Genomic DNA, 19,992 nt, shown 5'->3' with positions numbered 1-19,992 from the left:
TAAGCTAAACTGCTGTTTAACACAACCTCCTTCCCTTTCCCCAAAAAAACGAGGCGAAATCTTCCATTACTACATCGCACTAGTAAGTCAGATCTCTCTTTAGAAGCGTTAATATTGTAACCGAGATGCATGATGAAGTCCAAAAATTTGAACAGAACAGCTGCGTTCTGATCAATCTGCGCGAAAGCAGTGTAGATTGCGAGAAAATAGGGGGTTTTGTGATGCCGTAAAAAAGGAAGTAAACAGGTCGGGAGGGGCTGAGCAAGGTACTGCAACCCCGTTTTATATTGATAAAAAATACCTTAAGACGTCCCAGGAACCCCTTCTTGGGCATCAGAAGTGTTAACAGTAAATATGCTTCGTAGTTACAGGCATTGTGAGCTCGTAAATCCTTTATTTCCATACAACAAAGTATATAGGGCTTAAGGCAATCATTACATCATAACATTTATCTGTGAGTGAAGGTATTTTCTACTGGAATTATAAGAGCAATCTACAGTAGCAATCACATCCCTCCTGTCCTACATTGTGAGCAAAATAAAGGAGATAAGAACAGAAGCTCTCTTTTCACAAGTCAGAGCCACAATTACCACCCAGCGGCAGATGACTGTGTCAGTATGCAAGTATGGTCGGAGTGGCTTATGTTGGCATACGCCGAGCAACAACGGCATCTACCCCCTTTACAATGCACTAGACCACCCCTGAGAGATAATTGCTGAGGTAGAGCTAGCTACCATCATACAGTTTTACTATCCACTTGGCTCCTTCTGTGACATCACAACTGGGAACATTTGCATGCTCCAACTATCTCCAACCTACTGTTTGCATCCCATTCCTTAGACAGCACACGTACTCTTTACATTCAGCTCCACTATTCCACTAGGCTTAAGTGTTGATGTTGTATGACCAAAATAATGTTTATGTTGTTAATGATGTATGTTTCCATATGAATAATGATATGTCAAAGCTTTAAATGAGAGTTTGAAATGTATTTCCAACAAAATTCCAGTTAAAGCAAAGGCAGACAATGGTCTGCTCTAGTCATTTTCACTTTTCATTCAAAAACGGTGTTCCTGCAGAGTCCCTCTCCTTTGTCTGAGCAATGTGCTACTACCAGCTTACCTGGGAACTCGAACAGCCTCCTCTGCGGTCCCAAGGCCCAACTGGCCTCTTTCACCAGCCCCCCAAGCGAACAGCTGGCCCTGCTCATTCACCGCCATGGAGTGGGTCCTACCACATGACACCACCACTATCTTCTGAGTATCCAGAGCCCGAACTAGCTCTGCAAGATAAGATGAGGAAAAGGCTTCTCAGGGTGCATCAAAAACCACGCCGTGAACATAAACAACATGTTAAATTAAATAAAGTTTCATTTTTAAGTATAGTCTCCATGTTAATCTGAGATGGCCCAAATGTTAACTTTGTCATTGTAAGTTAACGACTGTTTTGTTAGTTTTTTGGGTTTTTTTGGCAGAGTGTGGCTTGTTTTCCATTATATCTTAACCCCCCACTCTCACCCCAGCATTATAGCCAAAACTCAAATATCAACATCAACGAGTTAAAATCCTCACATCCTCACAAACCAAACCCACATTAGCTATTTCGTATGTACTTACTATCTGGTCAACAATCTTTTGGCAAGTTCAGTGACTTCATGGAAATAAATAATTTCTCTTTCATTTTCTCAGCTAGGAATCTGATAGGAATTGAGAGTAGATTTAAAAGCCCCGCTGCCTAGCATCCTAGAAACAATGAAAAAGGAATATCAGCACAATCCAAGTAGTTTCTTATGAACATTATAAAACGTAAAAAGTTAAAAAGAAAATGTTTTAAGGTCATAAGAAACTTCTCAAGAGTGTGGATATTCCTTTTTCATGACATTGAATCTTCAAGAATCTGCACCCAGCTACAGAGACTACTCCTCAAGACTCCCCCTGAGTAGAGCACGCCTTCTAAAGTTTTTGATCCGGTGGCTGGTTTTGTTCAGCATCCTAGAAACACCATGTAGCTTGTTATGGTTCATTACATTATAATGAAAATGTTTACAAGCCAAGTTGACATTTTGTCCTGAAGGTGGCACTAGAGGGAAGGCCATGGGGTCACTGAAATGGTTGGGCTCATCCTCCAGGGAGCTATGTACAGATTCCTATGTACAGCTGCTGTCAGCTACTGTACTGTACATACTGTAGGGAAGCGAGAAATGCAGGTAAAGTCACAACCACAGTGCTGCTCCAACTGGTTTCCTGTTCACAGCAGCTTGCGGCTTTGGCAAATAAAGTAGCATAATGATTCATCTTTCCTGTGCATTTTCCAACCGATCCAACATTATTATATCCAGTTATAGGTGTAAAATAGGTCAATTTCATAGGTCAGAAAAATAATAGTGTTACTACAAGTGCAATACTAGTTGAAACGTTTCATTATTAAAACTAAATTGACCAAACTATTATTATCCATATGTTTCCCAAAGCCCTAATTGCATGTTCCTTGTAGTTTATGATTATCGTATACTTTGCTGTACAAGGTAATACATAAATTCAAACCTCTGCCCATGTGATACAAATAGACCATCAACAGTGTCTGGAATCTCATTAGCAGCTATAAGAGAGCCTCCACTCTCCTTGAAATAGCTACAGCAACTCTGGACCTTCAGTCTTTTGACTTAAGTTTCCACAGATTAGCCTGCAGGACCTTCTGCTAAATGCACAATATCACAAGCAAGATATCATTTCTGTGGCTTCATTGGTTAATATTTATAGTTAATGAAAATAGCAGATGTATCTCAATGCTCTCAATCCTCTCTCCCTGTTCATGCATTGAGAGCTTGTAGATCGGCTAAATTATGTGCTTTTGCGTATAAAATAAGGCATTCATTTAAGAAAAAAATCACACCCGTGTGAACTGAGTGGTGTAAGGTCTTATATAGACTGATCAGCTGTGGTCTGACGTAATGTCTGACGTAATGAAATCACACCCGTGTGAACTGGGTGACCATAGCAACCGTGCTCATTTTTTGAGCACAGACAGACAGACAGACACGTAAACTAACAAAGCCAGTTGTAGGAGTGGTTTACACCACTCAAAAACTAAAAGATACAACGTTCTGCCCGACAAAGTGACGATATGAACAGATCAGATCATGGTCATTTCTGTCAGGTACAGCAGATTCCCCTTTAGTATCCAATAAAAAAATAAAGGATTACACTTTCCCTGATACATTATGTCAAAATAACCTGTCTGCAGGAACAGTTGTCTTGTTAGTTGTTACTCTTGTATACCTTGTGCAATTCAAATATTTTTTAGTTGCACACCGTAGAACACAATAATAAATATCACAGTGTTATGCTCATATGTCTGCTTGGCAGACAGGCTGATCACAAAGACACCGGTTCTTCAGAGAAACTAGTATGTTCTACTGGAAGCAGATCAGTCCTCTTGGAATCGTAAGGTTCCTGGTTCGATCCCTGGCTTCTCCTGGCTGCGTGTCAAAGTGTTGTTGACATGCCAAACTTCAGGAGATAAGTCAGTTGAAAGGTGTGAAAAGGTTACTGAATGCAGCTCTATCCACACACCGCACAGCCAGGCGGCTACTAGAGTGGTGTCTGCATAGACATAGAAAGGTCTTATTGGAGCGACCTGTCTCGCACTGAGGGCGGAAGTGGGACACAAGTGGAACTACCTAAATGAAAAAATGTAAACGTGAATGAACTATTACTACTGACATTTACACTGAAAGCTTACCTACCTGGATAAGTGCCTGCCTTGTCGTGTCCCAGCTGCCCACGGCCGTTGGAGCCACATGTGTACACACTCCCGTCATGCAGCAGAAACAGTGTGTGTTGCCCTCCACATGATACTTCTTTAAGTTCCCTACTATTGAACACCTTATAGTTCCTTGGCTCAAACACTGGGTTTGGCACCTCGCCAATCCCCAACTGTCCATCCACTGCGTTTCCCCAGCATAGCATGTTGGCAAGAGGGAGGGGGAGAGAAGTCGAAAACAGAGAGAGAGAGCGAGAGAGAGATAGAGGCAAATGGAGAAAGAGGAGCGGAGGAATGTTTAGGCTTGAGACAAGCCCTGCTTTCTCTCCTCTGTGTAAATTCCAAACCTAGAAGAGACACAGAAGCAAAGAGAAAATGTCACCATCTTTACAGAAGGGAGTAAGTATTGTGAAGCACTGTGTTTACAAACCCTGGATAATATTAAGAATGGAATGGACCACGGGTTGCGTTTCAGGGGGGGGGGGGTTGTGGAGGTGTATGCATGAGTGACGTAAAAGCTATGCGATGATAAGGAACAAGTTAAACCCTGTCACTGTAATCCCTGCTTAAGCAGAGTAGAGACGGCCCACTCTTACCCTTAACCCTACTGTTATGTGCCACTTGACAGTTGGCCATGGTGATGGTTACGTTACACAGTGTACGTAACCATCACCTTGGCCAACACTAAGACAATAGTCAAGAGGACACATATAGAGACCCTATCAAAAGAGATGGGTCACAGCAGCCCTGCCACGCACAGTCGCACTGATGTGACTAGAAACCAAGTTTGGTTTATCTAATATCTTATCTATGTACTAAATGTTAGCATGTCTCAGTTTGTAGGGTAATGCTTTTGCACGCCGAGAGGAGAATGCAGAATGAAATGACAACACCAAGAGAAGCATATCTATCGTGCGGAAGTGAACGTACCCCAGTCAGTGGTTACCGAATACCCATCGCACTGGTAGTCATACACACTTTTGCTCGTCGACGGCGATTAGCTAACGTTAGCCAGTATACCCACGGTCTTTACGAACATTACAGATGCAATCGAGACACTGATTTTAAATGGCAAAGTAGGAATGTTAACTGTTTTCTCTTTTGTTTTCGGTACATTGAAAAACACTTTTTTTTTACCTGAGGAAGTGCATTTCGAGCTTCCAACGGGGCGTTCCGTTAAAGGACTCGTTCGCTAACAACAGACTAGAGCAGGCAATAACAAGGAAGTGATTCAGAATGGCAGCAACGTCATTCGACACGTGTTAAGTTACGTGACACACTTGACACGTGACAAGATGAAACAAACAACACCCTCCTCCTACTAGTCACCCATTAATGATACGTGTAAAGATTTTTCCAATTTGCTAAAAAGAAATCACACCCGTGTGAAGTGAGGGGCGCTAATATATTAAAATCTAACTCATGTTGATTAGGTGATGTAATGGTTATGTAAAACAAACGGTGGAAAGACAAACATTAAACGCAATTAACAATATAGTCTAGTAGCCAGCCCATAGAGCCCCATTGTGAACCCGGACATGTTGAGTACACCAAGGTTTTATGTTTAGTATGGGTCCCCAGCATGTAGAAACTGCCGGATGCTAACTTGCATATGTTGAGCAATTTGTGACCATACCAATTACAACCTATATATAGAAGGCAAAATATTCAATGTGCTTTATGTAGCATGTGACATGTCAAACTAGGGGGCTTTCATGATGCTGAATCCATTCCAAGCATTAGTTTTGCAAAAAAACACTCATTGGGCTAAAAACGGCCAATGCCGTCATCACAAATTGATGATGTCAGCACAAGTGGGCATGGCCGTTTTAAGCCCAATGAGTGTTTTGGAATGGATTCAGCATCATGAAAACCCCCTAGTTTGACACATCACATGCTAGATAAAGCATGATGACATTTTTAATATTTTGCCTTCTATAGGTTGTTAATGGTATGGTCACATATTATGCCAATTATGAAAATTGCTCCACATATGCAAGTTAGCATCCGGCAGTTTCTACATGCTGGGGACCCATACTAAACATTTCTAACATAAAACGTTGGCGTACTCAACATGTCTTTGGTTCCCGAAGTGGGGTCTGGGGACCCCTAGGGGTCCTTGAGGGAGTTCCAGGTGGTCCCCAGCTAAATGATAGACCAGGAACCAAATGGACCGTAATGGGTCTGTAACTCAGAGTGTACAAAATTAAACCAAATGGCACTAACGGGTCCATTTGGTTACATTTACATTGATTTTACAATAGCCTATACATTGGGGTCCAGAGATAGAAATGGGGGACCGTAGCCTGATTCAGGTCAAACCGGGGGTCCTTGAAATGTAAATGGTTGAGAATTACTAGAACCGTGGAAATCTTCTCTTATGGGTGTCCTTGGCATATATTTTCAAATGGGGGATCCGTGGGCCAATGAGTGTCAATTTGGGGGTCCTTGACATGAAAAAGTTTGGGAACTACTGCTCTAGGGGGTGTGTGACATGAAAGGCTAATGGCGGTTTTATGGTGTTATTTAACACAAACGGCAAAATCTGGTAAACCTGTTGTAAGGAGATGTATAGAGCAGATGCACGAGTACAGCAGCTGCATGGCTGTGCAGTAATATTCTGTGATTATTTGCCATAATCATATTAAAAAAATGTATTAAAAAAAGTGACGGGGGTGCGTCAGTTAGGTCAGTATTAAACAGCTGGGTGCAATCCTGAACCTCACCATGACCTCTATACTCATTCGTTTATTCAAAACATGCAAATTATCTCACTAAATATATGCACAATATAAAAATGTCCAAAGAGTACACTGGCCAGGGATGCCCTGGCTGTATAGAACGAGCACACAAGGGTCAGAGGGAGATCTTATAAGACCCTTTCTGATATATATATATATATATATATATATATATATATATATATAAATCATAGTCTCCTCCCATTCATTTTGGAAGCCAATTACAGACAAAAAGTAAATTCAGGCACATTATGACAGTATTAGTAATATTTAGGGCTTAGTTAGACTTAGGGCTCTATTTTTGTCAGTGCCCTTACCCGTGACGCTGCCCTCAAATTACGGGTAGGGCAGCTTGCACTGTACTGTCCCTAAATTATATTTTGGTGCAGCATTACCCGGTATCCATTATGCCAACATTATTTGTGGCCATGGGCATGTTGGCACGCTTTCCACAAAATTGCTATTTTTGCCAGTTGGCCACACAGGCACACATATTTGCGAAAGCGCATAGCAGAGTTTTAAAGCACCCGTAAAAAGCCGTCTATGCCAAATGTTTGGTATAGAGTGGCACGCCTACAGCGATGGACATGTCTGGAGTCAGGCTGCTTCAGTGCACAACACCATTCTCCACGCATCTCTGTGATTGTAGTTTTCCTATAATCAGCAGAAGTGAGTGTCAATTCCTTGTGTCCATTGTGTTTATATAATTGTCTATTCAAATAGTGGATTTAGGGATTTAGGGAAAATAGAGCCCTTAGAAGTATAGGTACAGAAGAGTAACATCACAATAAGAACAAATTATTGATACAAGTATAAATTTGGGCACCAACTTTGGTGCAGTAGGGTTTCAGGCGATATAAGCATGTGCAGTAGCGTCCTTTTTGCGATTTGCGCCTTCAATACCAGCTTTAGCTACCAGGTTAGCCATAGGCTTCAAGAATCACCATGCAGTGCTGGGGGCTTGGTTGACGGGACTCCCTTATTTGCGGAGCCTGGGAGTGATGGGCGCTGATGGGACGCTTGTTTTACTGCGCCGGCTACTACCAGTAGGGTGGGGTTATGGGGAAAACTCTCTCGCCAGAACATTATTTAGCCTACTATTCTCTGCCTATTGTGTCGCAACTCGAAAGGCCCTGAGTCGGCTAAGCAAACTTTGCAACATTCGACACGGCAACTCGCTCGCTTTAGCTCGCTCGGTGGAGGCTCACATGGCTCAAGTTTGCTTGAGACGGCAGGCCTCCGTCGCAGTCTAGTCCATAAAGTTATATATAAATAAACAAACGCCCCATCAGCACCCATAGACTCCCAGGCTCAGCAAAAAAGGGAGTCCCCTTGGTTGACACCGGATTTGGGCAAGGATGGTGTCGTCACACAGTGACGTCACTGTGGCCTTCTATAAAGGCAACCTGTAGACCACATATGGGAGTAATAGTAATAAATAAAAGTAAAAGTAATACAGCAGCATATAATAAGAGGCATTATGGCAATGTTCCCACGGCCACGTGCTCAATGCAAAAGCTACTTGAAGAGAGAATCGATATGTAAGCCAGCTGTACAATACATTCCTCAGGTCACAGTCTTAACCAATGCCGATTGGGAGAGAATTAAAGGCAAGGCAAGCAGGACAGAGGAGACCAGTGCAGAACAACAACAAAAGAAAGAAAAGGCTGATGAGAAAAAACAAAGAAACGAGCTGGAAGCACAGTTCATAGCCAGTGCCAAGAATCAGCTATTTTGTGAGACTGAAAGCATCAGAAGATTTCATAGTGGACTCATGTTGGCTCAAGTTCTGAAGGAGAGGGAAGCACAGCTTAAAATGAAGCGGACTATAAAGGAAGTTGATGCTGAATATCTGGAAAAGGAAGAGTTGCAAAGGAATCGTGAAGTGGCTGCCCAAAAGGAATTCCAAATCTATACAGAGAATGTGATCACCTCAGCAGCGGAGTCCAAGCTTAATCTCATTCCACTAGTCAAAGCAGCAGGGGAAGGAATGGATGGGCATGGACCCATTCTCGGTGGAATACCTGTATTTTATCAACCTGTCTTTGACAAAGGTGAAAGGAAAAAGGCTGAAAAGAACGATTGTTCTGTTGTTGATGTTGAAATATCAGGTCTCGGTTTTGTCATGCCTGAAAAGCCTCCGGAATACAAATACCCAGACTTAGAGAGTAAGAGGATAGGCAGTATAACCACACTACTGGTTGACACAGACCGCCATGACAAGAGAATGAACTTCCCCAAAAGGGAATCGGAGATCACAAAATTCATGGCCGCAGGCTGGTCCCAAGGGAAATAAGAAAAGACCACAACTTAGAACACCTAAAGGACTTTTTACGCCCATCCTTTCGTCTGTCCATTCCTATTGTGCACACTTACCAAGTAGGCTACGCCATCCCTGCATATTTGTTTTGTGTGAATATTTTCCACCAAATGCAGGAAATTCAGGACAGTTATTAACTGACAGTGATTGTATTAGTGGTCAGCCTGACATGCATCACCGCAAAGGTCTACAACCGTATGACCCTGAACCGGATACGGAACGCCATCGACGCTCACCCGAGGGAGAACCAAAAGGGATTTCGAGAAGGGAGAACTACCATGGCCCAGATCTTGGCCCTAAGGAGAATCATCGAGGAGGTGAAAAGGAACAACCTGACTGCCGTGTTGTGCTTCATCGATTTCAAAAAGTAATTTGATTCGATCCACAGAGGCATGATGATGAAGATCCTTAAGGCCTAGGCCTACTGTGTCCCTCCCAACTTACTCCGGGCAATAGAGACCATTTATGCAATTTACAATTTACAATTTAGGCATTTAGCAGACGCTCTTAATCCAGAGCGATTTACATTAAGCAAGAACAAAAAAGCATGGCAATACATACATAAGAAGTAGTTATCATGACACATGCGTAAGCTAAGAACGTAACCGTGGAATATCTATATAATGAAACTATACATATAAACTATACATACTATACTATAATATACATATATACTATAAAGTGCTATGACTATATAAAATGCAATTCTAATGCTGTCTACGTAACATGCTATAAATCTGTATAAAATGCTATCTAAGTGTTTATCTTAGGGGCTAGGGAAAGTGCTACGGGCCATGATGGAGTCTGAAAAGGTGGGTTTTCAGACTATGGCGGAAGATTGGGAGTAATGGGAAGTGCATTCCATAGTTTTGGAGCCAGAAGGGAGAAGAGTTTGGGACGTGTGGAGCGTTGTCCCGGCATTTTTAGTGAAGGTACTTCCAGCTTCCCTGCGTTGGCTGATCTGAATGCGCGGGAGGGTTTGTAGGGTTCTATCATACTTGCAAGATATGGGGGAGCCATACCTTTGGTTGCTTTGAATGCCAGCATCAGAGTTTTGTATTCTGTCCGGGCACTCTGGGCAGCGACAGGGAGCAGAGAAGGGGGGAGACGTGTGAGGATTTTGGCTGGTTGAAGACCAAGCGAGCTGCGGCATTTTGGATCAGTTGGAGAGGCTTAAATGCACATGCCGGTAGGCCAGTAAGGAGGGAGTTACAATAGTCAAGTTTTGACAAGACTGTTGTCTGGATTAGGAGCTTGGCTGACTCCTGGGTGAGGAACGGTCTAATTCGTCGTATGTTATAGAGTGTTAACCTACAGGATCGAGTGACAGCTGTGATGTGTGTTTTGAACGAGAGCTGACTGTACAGGACAACACCATGGTTCCTGGCTGTTGGGACAGACGTTGACCAGGGCGTTGTCTACGGAAATAGTTAGCTCCCACATAGGGCAGGACTTAGCTGGGAAGAAGAGAAGCTCAGTCTTGTCTGGATTCAGCTTGAAGTGGTTGGAGGACATCCACTGTGCGATGTCAGCCAGGCATAGCCAGGCATTCAGTGATGCGCTCTTCCACCTGGGTTGCAGAGGGAGGGAAGGATAGAAAGATTGTGTGTCATAAACTGAGGAAGGGACTGGCATGGCCAGTGTATGGAACTCCAACCTCCCCATCAAACCAAACTCGGCTTATTCTATGCAACGGTAGAGTCTGTTCTCCTATACGGCAGTGAATTCTGGACCCTGAAGCCAACTCTGCAGAAGTCTCTAGATGGGTGCTAGACCAGAATGTTACGTGCAGTACTTAACATCAGCAAGATTCCACATGTTACCAACACGAATCTGTATGATGGGATGCCAAGGGTGAGCCAGAAAATAGCAGCCAGTAGAATGAGACTAGCAGGACACTGCCAAAGACACCAGGAGCTGCCAGCCAGCAAACTAGTGTTGTGGGCACCGGTCACGAGGACATCCCACATTAACATATGTGGATGTACAGTACTCAGGAACGATGCAAGCGCAAAGCACCAACGAGCTGGCCAGATGTATGGAGAACCGGGATGACTGGAAGCGACGATAGAGGGCTCGTCTGAGGACGACCTAGAGAGAAACCAGTTGTACCTGTCTGCCGAGGTTGAAGGACCAAGGGATGCATGATCAGAGATTTTGCGCACAGACTGTTCTTTTCTTTTTATCTCGTATTATTTACTGTTGTTTGTATTGCTGCAATGCCTCAGGAATACCAGAACTAACTCATTTTACCACTTTTAACTCGAGAAGTAAAATCACGATGACCTCAACGTCAGAGAGGTCATGGAAGCCACAGGGAAGCCACAGCGTTATTATACCCCTTTTTTTGGTTGATAATGGAATGAGAGAGACTCGGATCGTGCCGAAACCTTGTCCAAATTTGGAGTCATAGACTGGCCACATGATGTCTGAGATCCACATGAGAGCCACACTGTTATTAGACTAGTCTTGCTATTATCTCTGCTAGGCCAATGAAGGGAAGTCCAATCATCTCCATTACAATTCTTGCACATGCTGCCAGTAGGCCAAGAAAGTAAACGAGAATATTTTTTCACGTATTGTGAAACCTTAATGAAAATGAACTGTGTGGCACCAGAACAGGATGGTGCGCAATCCGATGCCACAGCGAGTATTAGACACTACAAGAAAGACCTCAACGGATGAGTATTAGACACCACCTTTTCAGACTCCATCATGGCCCATAGCACTTATCCTACCCCCTTAGATAGCACTTTTTAGACTTAGATAGCATTTGAAACAGACTTATAGCATGTCATGTAGACAGCACAATAATTGCATTGTATGTAGTCATAGCACATCATAGTACATATGTATAGCATAGTATAGTATATATGTATAGTTAATATGTATAGTGTCATTATATAGATATGTTCTAGTTACGTTCTTAGCTTATGCATGTTTCTTGATAAATGCATTTTATATATGTGATGTATTCCCATACTTTTGTTCTTGCCTAATGTAAATCGCTCTGGATTAAGAGCGTCTGCTAAATGCCTAAATTGTAAAATTGTAAATTGTAAATTGTAACCACAAGAAAGACCTCAGTGGATGGTTCCATGCTATCTGGAAAGGCACTAAGAAAACTAGACTCTGTTTTTTGAGGGGGCGCTAGCCCCACCTATGCACAGCTTTGCGTGTAGGTGTGTTTGTATAACTCGGAATGTGATCATTTGATTAGCTGATGTATGATGATGTATGATGATAAGAGCGCCTCTCACTTCATATGAGTGTGATTTTTTTTACTACTTATTCCTGTCTGAAACATTCTTAATTTACTTTTCAACCTGTCTTTTTTAACCGTGTGTCTGTGTGTGTGTGTGTGTGTGTGTGTGTGTGTGTGTGTGTGTGTGTGTGTGTGTGTGTGTGTGTGTGTGTGTGTGTGTGTGTGTGTGTGTGTGTGTGTGTGTGTGTGTGTGTGTGTGTGCGTGTGTGCGTGGGTGTATTAGAGATTAGAGATTAGATATCAAACGATTACACATTTTAATCAGATTATAATCACATTTTAAAATCACCATTCAAACTACAGTATGTCCAAAATATGTTTATGTGGGAATGGAAAGATAATTGACAGTAGACAGATATATACATTTAACGTACTGTATGTAATTTGTATTTTTCCCAGGGCTAGATATGGCTTCTCTCTCTTTCCATCTCGCATGGCTCTGTCAGCCATCAGATACCAGAGCGACTATAGTGCAGAGTGCAGTGGATGGGATTATGGGATGTATGGGGCGGGTCATCTAACCATGCATTAAATCTAATTAATTTTACACATTAATTAACTCCGTTATTTTGACAGCCCCATATATATATATTTCTTTTATTTTTTTTATTTTTTTGTGGCTTTCGCCTTTATTTTATAATTTTTATGGAGGGACAGACAGTAGGCTGACAGCAAATGGGGAGAGAGATGGGGGGGGAAGACATGCAGTAAAGGCCGTCGGGATCGGGAGTCGAACCCGCGGCACACTGCCAGACTGGATTACCAGCCTGGACCGCTAAACCACAGACGAAAAACAGTCTAAGTCCAAATTTCATTCTGACCCCTCCACGAAAAGGCCTCGTTGTCCTGAACCCTTATCTATCATTTATACATTATGGATCAATAGTGTGGACTTAGACTGTTATTCGTCTGTGGCATTCAATATATATATATATATATATATATATATATATACAGGAAATCATATACAGTATGTGTCTGAGCATGATGATGATGATGACAAGAGCGCCCCTCACTTCACACGGGTGTGATTTTTAAAGAAACATTAATTATTTTTTTAATTTATTTTTTGGTCGCCTGGGCTGGGTGAGGGTGGGGGGTTTATTGAGATTATTTTAAACATGTTTTTTCCTGACTGTTAGGCCTACTTGTAAAACCTTTTGGTTGTAGTCTTGCATAGCCAGACACATAAGAGATGTATGCACAGTACACAATATATATACTGTATAGCGTATATCTTAAGGATATATATATATACTCACTGAATTTTCAGATCTGTTAATGAGGCGAGAGCGGGTAGGGGCCAGTGCTATGGAGGGTGAGGGAGTGGACAGCATATTAAAAATGATGGAGGAATGGTCGGAGACACCACCCATGGCGTTGGTTTCAATGTTTGAAATATTCACCCCAGAGGACAGGACAAGATCGAGGGTGTGGCCTAATTTGTGTGTTGGTCCAGTTGAGTGGACCATAAAATTCAAGGATTCAGTTAGGCTGAGGAAATCCTTAGCTAGTGTGTTGGTTGGGCAGCAAACGTGGATATTGTAGTCGCCCAGGAGGACGACATTGTCAAATTTTGGCATAAATAGAGTTAACCCTTTAACTGCCACTAAATTCATCACCGTCTTCAATTCCACCGCAACTGTCCCGTCTCCTCACCTCTCCATCAATGATCAGCTTACCCACTTTAATAACACTTGTCAGTCAACTTTAGACCTTGTGGCCCCCTTCAAAACTCGGACCCTGTTGCCAAACCCACCCTCCCCCTGGCTTACAGACAATACCAGAACTCTCAAAAGAGAAATCAGGAAAATTGAAAGGAAATGGAAATCCTCTAAATTACATGTTTTCTATGAACTTTTAAAAGAGCTCATGAGAAATTATAACACTGCCGTCAACGAGGCAAGAACTAAATATTTTTCCACTCTGATCTCTAACGACCACCTCAATGCCAGAACATTGTTCAAAACCATTGATCGTGTTGTTGGTGCCCCCTTAAATCCCACCATGCCCGTCTCCTCTGAGCAATGCAAACTCTTTTTAACCTTTTTTATAGACAAGATCAATCTGATTAGATCACAGATGCCCAACATCCAACCCCCTGCATTCTCCCCCAATACCCACGGCTCCCCAATAGCCCTCCTCTCTGCATTTGCTACAATATCTCTAGAAACCCTCCTCTCAACCATCTCTAAAATGAAATCTACCTCCTGTAACTCAGACATCATTCCCACCCGACTCCTGAAGGAGATCTTACCATCTGTTGGTCCTCACATTCTGTCATTATTAAACAACTCCCTGATCTCCGGCTCTGTTCCCTCATTTTTTAAATCTGCCATAGTCACTCCTCTACTTAAGAAACCAAACTTAGATCCCTCCGACATGAAAAACTTTAGACCCATCTCCAAACTCCCCTTCTTATCCAAGGTCCTCGAAAAGATTGTCTTTAGTCAACTTACAGTGCACCTCAGCAATAATAACATTTTTGAAAAATTCCAGTCTGGCTTCCGTCCCATGCATAGTACCGAAACAGCCCTCCTGAAAGTATCAAACAACCTCCTTCTGTCTACTGGATCCGGTAGCTGCTACATCCTCGTCCTGTTGGACTTAACGGCTGCCTTCGACACCATCGACCATGCTGTCCTCCTCAACCGCCTGGAGACAGTCGTGGGAATCTCCGATGTGGCTCTCAAATGGTTCACCTCCTACCTAACCGACAGACACTTTTCGGTCACCATCGGCAATGTGTCATCATCACAAGCCCCCCTACATTGTGGGGTCCCCCAGGGCTCGATCCTCGGCCCTATACTATTCTCCCTCTACATGCTCCCCCTAGGTGAAATAATCCGCAGTCATAACATCCAATTCCACTGTTACGCTGACGACACACAACTCTACCTACCAATAACCCCGGACAATAAAGATAGTGTAGCCACCCTCCACAACTGCTTAACCGATATAAAAAACTGGATGTTCAATAACTTCCTTCAGCTCAACGATAACAAATCAGAAGTCCTAGTGTTTGGTCCCCCCCTTGCCAGAGCCCACATCGAAAATAACCTCGGACCACTACAACCGAATCTCAAACCCACTGTCAGAAACTTAGGTGTCATCTTTGACCCAGACCTCAACCTCCAACTACACATAAAGAAGGTCGTCCAATCTTCATTCTACCACCTCAGAAATATTTCTAAAATCAAACCATTCCTCACCACCTCCGACCTGACTAAAGTAATTCATGCCTTCATCTTCTCCCGCCTAGACTACTGTAACTCTCTCTACACCTGCCTCTCAAAAAAATCTACCCACAGTCTCCAACTAGTACAAAATGCCGCTGCCCGTCTCTTAACCGGTTCAAGAAAGTATGATCACATCACACCCATTTTAGCTTCTCTGCACTGGCTGCCAGTTGAATTTCGAATAAATTTCAAAGTTTTACTCATCACATTCAAAGCCAGCCTAGGTCTTGCACCACCTTATATCTCAGACCTACTGCCCCCATACATACCAGCCCGCAGTCTGAGATCCTCTAATAAAGTACTCCTAGCCCTACCAAAGGGGCCCCTGAACTCGACCGGTCGCATGGCCTTTTCCTTTAGGGCCCCCACCCTATGGAACGCTCTGCCCCTGGAAATCAGGCTCGCTGAGTCAGTTCCACATTTTAAATCTCTACTTAAAACTCATTTTTATAGACTAGCTTTTAATTCTGTTCTCTCCTGATTGTGTTCTATTGATTGTTTACTCTGCCTTGTATTATTATTTGCTTTGCATTGTTTCTGTGTTTTTCCTGCTGTGTGATGTTTACTTTTGCTGTTTCCTTTTGTAAAGCACTTTGTAACGTTGTTTTGAAAGGTGCTATAGAAATAAAGCTTTATTATTATTATTATTATTATATATATAGGTATATCTTATGTCAGTGTTTTCTGTGGGTTGAGCAATAATCTCAATTTGCACACTGGCATTGACCATTAGCATTAGCATTATGCGGACAGTTCAGACAACTGCCTATAGTGCCTACTGATGATGTCACTGGTAGTTTGGTCATTTCAAACAAGATTTCAAAACTTATTTTATTTTAGTCTACAATACATGAATGCATAACAATGGCTTCTATTTTAGCATGCTAACTTGCCAGGAAGAGTAAAGCTGTAGTTTCTATTACCTTGAAATCGCCATCAATGATGTCACTGGTTGGTTTCTGAACGGTAGCCTACACAGCCCTAATCACACTGAGTAGACAAAAATGGTACAATATGAGTCCCTGGTCCAAAAGTCTAAGCTTACAAATGGCCCAACTGTTTACTGTACAGTAGCTACATATTTTTGAGGGGCGCTAGCCCCTCCTATATTCAGCTTTAAGTGTACAGTATATTGACAAACTTTGTCCTACACCAACATTAAATTCCCATTGACAATGAATGGAAAATTTAACGTCATAGTGTCTGAGCAAATAGACATCATGATGATTTACGATGATAAGTGCTTTTTATTAGCGCGTCAATACAAAAACTGCTACGAGGATGAAACCACTTTTACATCAGGGTCCTCCATTTTTTAAAGACTTTGATTGATTGATTGAATGATTGATTGATTGATTGATCGATCGATCGATCGAAAATTTTATTCACAGTGTGCAGAATGGGTACATTTCAAACGAAAGCACAAGTCAATACAAAAACTGTTACTGTGGACGACACCATGATAAAGCATTACACTTGTTTACATCAGGGCCCACCATTTTACCAGCAGTAAAAAGGGAAATAAATATACAGTAAGGGGAAAAGGAGGTGTGGGGGGGACTCAGACATTATTTACGGGGCCAGTTTTGAATTGCAACCGCCCGTAGGTGCCCTTTGAGAGCGGTTTTGAAGGAGTCAAGGGATTCACATGTCTTAATGGCTGTTGGTAGAGCGTTCCACATCTTAGTGGCATAGGAGCGAAATTAATTGAATCTCTTGTTTGAGCCGATTCTGGGTTGCACGTGGTTGGTTGAACCTCTGGTGTTGTGATTGTGGACTTCGTTGACATTAAGGAAGTGTTTTGACAGGTACATGGGTATCTTGGTGGTGTGTGTGTGTGTGAGTAGGAACTTTGACCCCTGTCTGAGAGTAGGACCTTTGACCCTGCATCTGCTTAAGTCAACAACTCTGCTTGCCAGTTGGCACTCCAAGGCAGTGAAGCCACCACACACTATAACAGTGTTATAACACACAGTCACTATGTTACTATAACAATAAGAGCCCAATAAGCGCCCCTAACTTCACACGCGTGTGATTTTTCTTTTCTTTTTTACTTACATGCATCTTCTCTGTGTTATTTTACATCAATTTCTGATGCTACTAAAAATGGACAGACATGACGTTTGTGAATGTGGTTGGTGGAGGCTTACTGTACAACGCAATGCAGTATTTACACCTTCGCTAAATATTTTATCATCGAAGTCATGATATGGGGCTCTGATCTGATCTGAACCTTGCCCAAATTCAAGGTCAGATGACTGATATCACAGGCTGGTGACATGTAGGGCCTACATGAAGTCCACATTGGAGCTAAGCTCGGTAAGAAACTCCAAGGCTAATCAACATATAATAGTTGTAAGCTTGTATTCAAACTGCAGTGATGATAGCTCATAATCAAAACTGTATTCCATTTTAAATGATGTGGTAGATATGGGTAAATGCAAAGGACAAATTCTCTATGTCAAATATATGTAGTGTAACCCCTAGACAAAAATCCTATATGATTCTTACAGGAATGTCATAATCCTATAAGATTCTATTGTAAATTTGGAAAGTCCTATAGGATATGTTTGACTAGGGGAAAATGCCCTGACAACAACAACCCATTTGAGCTACATGCACAGCGCATTGTCACTGAACCCCAACAATTACAAGTTTTCCAAGTGTGTTTATTCATGCATTGGTACTGTTTTACATAATTCCACATAAGTCCAAAAGAAACATTAGAATGTACAAAGTAAATTGTCGCTTAACCACTAAACCCTATACTTCCTTGACCTTGACTGGTGTCCCCGCCAGGGGTCTATCATGGCCATGGTCTATCAATCGCTTCACCAAAAATAGCTGATTAACAAGCTCACGGCATGCTGTTGTGAGCGTGTAGATTTTCATGGAATGTTCACTGATTCGCGCCTTTTTCTTTTTTTTACGATTACGACACGGCCAGAATAGGCTCACTAGGGTTCAAGTGCTTGTTATCAGGATAGTGATCAAGTGTATTCCCATTTACCATTCATTACAACCACCCCAAAGCAGTCTATTCACTCACCCACACAATCATTACAACAGTTTGTAAACAGTTTGTTTTTATGAAGACAAATGACCTTATTGTCAACTTAATGATGAGAAAAAAGTTATTTTCCCATCAAAATAATACGGTCAATAATCATTTTGATTGTTTGTGATTCATCTTCAGGACTTTGCACATGTTCTGTCAATACTATAATATAAGCTTAAACCAGTTTTGAGGGAATATTACATAGAACAGTGTAAACAGCACTATACATCCAATTCCATATATTATAATATTGTGTAGTGCTGTAGGATTATCAACTATAGATTGTAGGTATTAATACAAAATAAATAATTGCAGTCATCTCAATCCACAGTGCTGGAAAAACTATTGTGGTTGCTATGGAAAACGGAATGGAATATTCATGTCATTCAGATTCTCTCATGCAACTAACAATATCAAACACTCATACACACAAAACAGAGATAAATATAGGATTCCATATAAAAAATATTGAAATTATAAAACATTTCCCTTCTTCTCTGTCTTTCCCTCTCCATTATTGCTCTCCCGACAATAGTACAGTATAAAATTTGGTATAATGTAATGTCACAGTGACATTGTAATCTGCCATGACCAGAGAGGCAGTTTTAAATTCATATAACCTGACACCTTTACAACAACTGTACAGAGTAAATTGCAGTGATACAAAATTAAAATAGTCTGAGATGATTAAGATAATTTGAAGATCACGTCTTGAAAGACAAACTAAATATGAAATAAATAGAGTTTATACATCTGTTTAAATATATATATATTTTTTTATATATATATATATTTTTTAAACATGTTTCATTGATATGGTATATGGCATTGTTTGTGTTGTAGACCTGCGAGGATTGCAAAGTCCATTTCCAAGCCTTGGATAATTAAGTTATTATATTCTGATGAGGCAAAGAATGCTCAGTATGTTATGTGAGCTTAAGGACAGGGTGAAACTGAATTAGAATATGATATATGATGACTAGTGAAACAAACAAACTATGAGATGATGTTGTTAGTAATTATCAGCATAGTGAACAACAGTCAGCTTGTAGCTGTGAATTTAAGGGGGTTAGATCTTGAAAACAGAGGGCTCTGGTCAGGGCTGAGGACTAGTAATAGTCAAAGTTTATGCTTCCTTTCTATTCTGCTGCTTCTTCATCATCATCATCATCATCATCATCATCATCATCACCATCACTCATCATCACCCCCTGGCTCTCCATCTCCTCTGCTGTTGTCTCTCTCATTTCCTGTTCTCTAGGCCTTCTCCTTGAACCTTCTCCAGAGCTTGCGGACATGTCTCCCAGCCTCAGTGCGAACACAGCCGGAGAAGGAGGCATGGTGGCGCTCGTTCACCTGGTAAACAAAGAGCAAAGACAAGCAAAGTTATGCTGGGAGCCAATACACTTAATTTATACTACAAAGGTCCAGGGAAAACATGTGTGTACCTCACTCACTCCTCAACTCTGTCTCATTCTCCTAGAGATGTTCTTTTATGCGATCAATTCTTCACACCAAATTAAAGCAATGGTGTCGCTTTCCGAAAATAATTGCATTGTTTGCTTAAAAAAAACAAATAGGCTTACGACTCCCACTGCTGTACTCAA

At 41.8% G+C, this 19,992-nt stretch overlaps 2 protein-coding genes across 6 annotated transcripts in view; both read right to left on the bottom strand.

Annotated features, from left to right (window-relative positions):
- Positions 1-5,020, bottom strand: part of herc3 (HECT and RLD domain containing E3 ubiquitin protein ligase 3) — a 33,838-nt gene extending 28,818 nt beyond the window's left edge. For 2 of the 4 annotated variants that reach the window (XM_079500353.1, XM_079500355.1), the window contains exons 1-3: positions 4,900-5,020; positions 3,746-4,109; positions 1,123-1,282 (exon numbers count right to left, since the gene is read on the bottom strand). In XM_079500353.1, coding sequence (XP_079356479.1) covers positions 1,123-1,282; positions 3,746-3,968 — 383 coding nt within the window. In that variant the 5' untranslated portion in view covers positions 3,969-4,109; positions 4,900-5,020. Of the gene's footprint in view, positions 1-1,122; positions 1,283-3,745; positions 4,110-4,692; positions 4,818-4,899 lie in introns of those variants that run through there. The other 2 variants (XM_079500354.1, XM_079500356.1) reach the window with 2 other exon arrangements.
- Positions 5,021-17,975: 12,955 nt separating this feature from the next.
- micu3a (mitochondrial calcium uptake family, member 3a) overlaps positions 17,976-19,992 on the bottom strand; it is a 70,023-nt gene continuing 68,006 nt past the window's right edge. For both annotated transcript variants that reach the window (XM_079499398.1, XM_079499399.1), the window contains one exon: positions 17,976-19,741. In XM_079499398.1, coding sequence (XP_079355524.1) covers positions 19,643-19,741 — 99 coding nt within the window. In that variant the 3' untranslated portion in view covers positions 17,976-19,642. The remainder of the gene's footprint in view (positions 19,742-19,992) is intronic.

This window comes from Electrona antarctica (assembly GCF_951216825.1).
Source record: "Electrona antarctica genome assembly, chromosome: 4".
In the NCBI taxonomy this organism is placed as follows: Eukaryota; Metazoa; Chordata; class Actinopteri; order Myctophiformes; family Myctophidae; genus Electrona; species Electrona antarctica.
The sequence above is the reverse complement of the archived record's forward strand: the minus strand, read 5'-3'. Positions and strand labels throughout refer to the sequence as shown.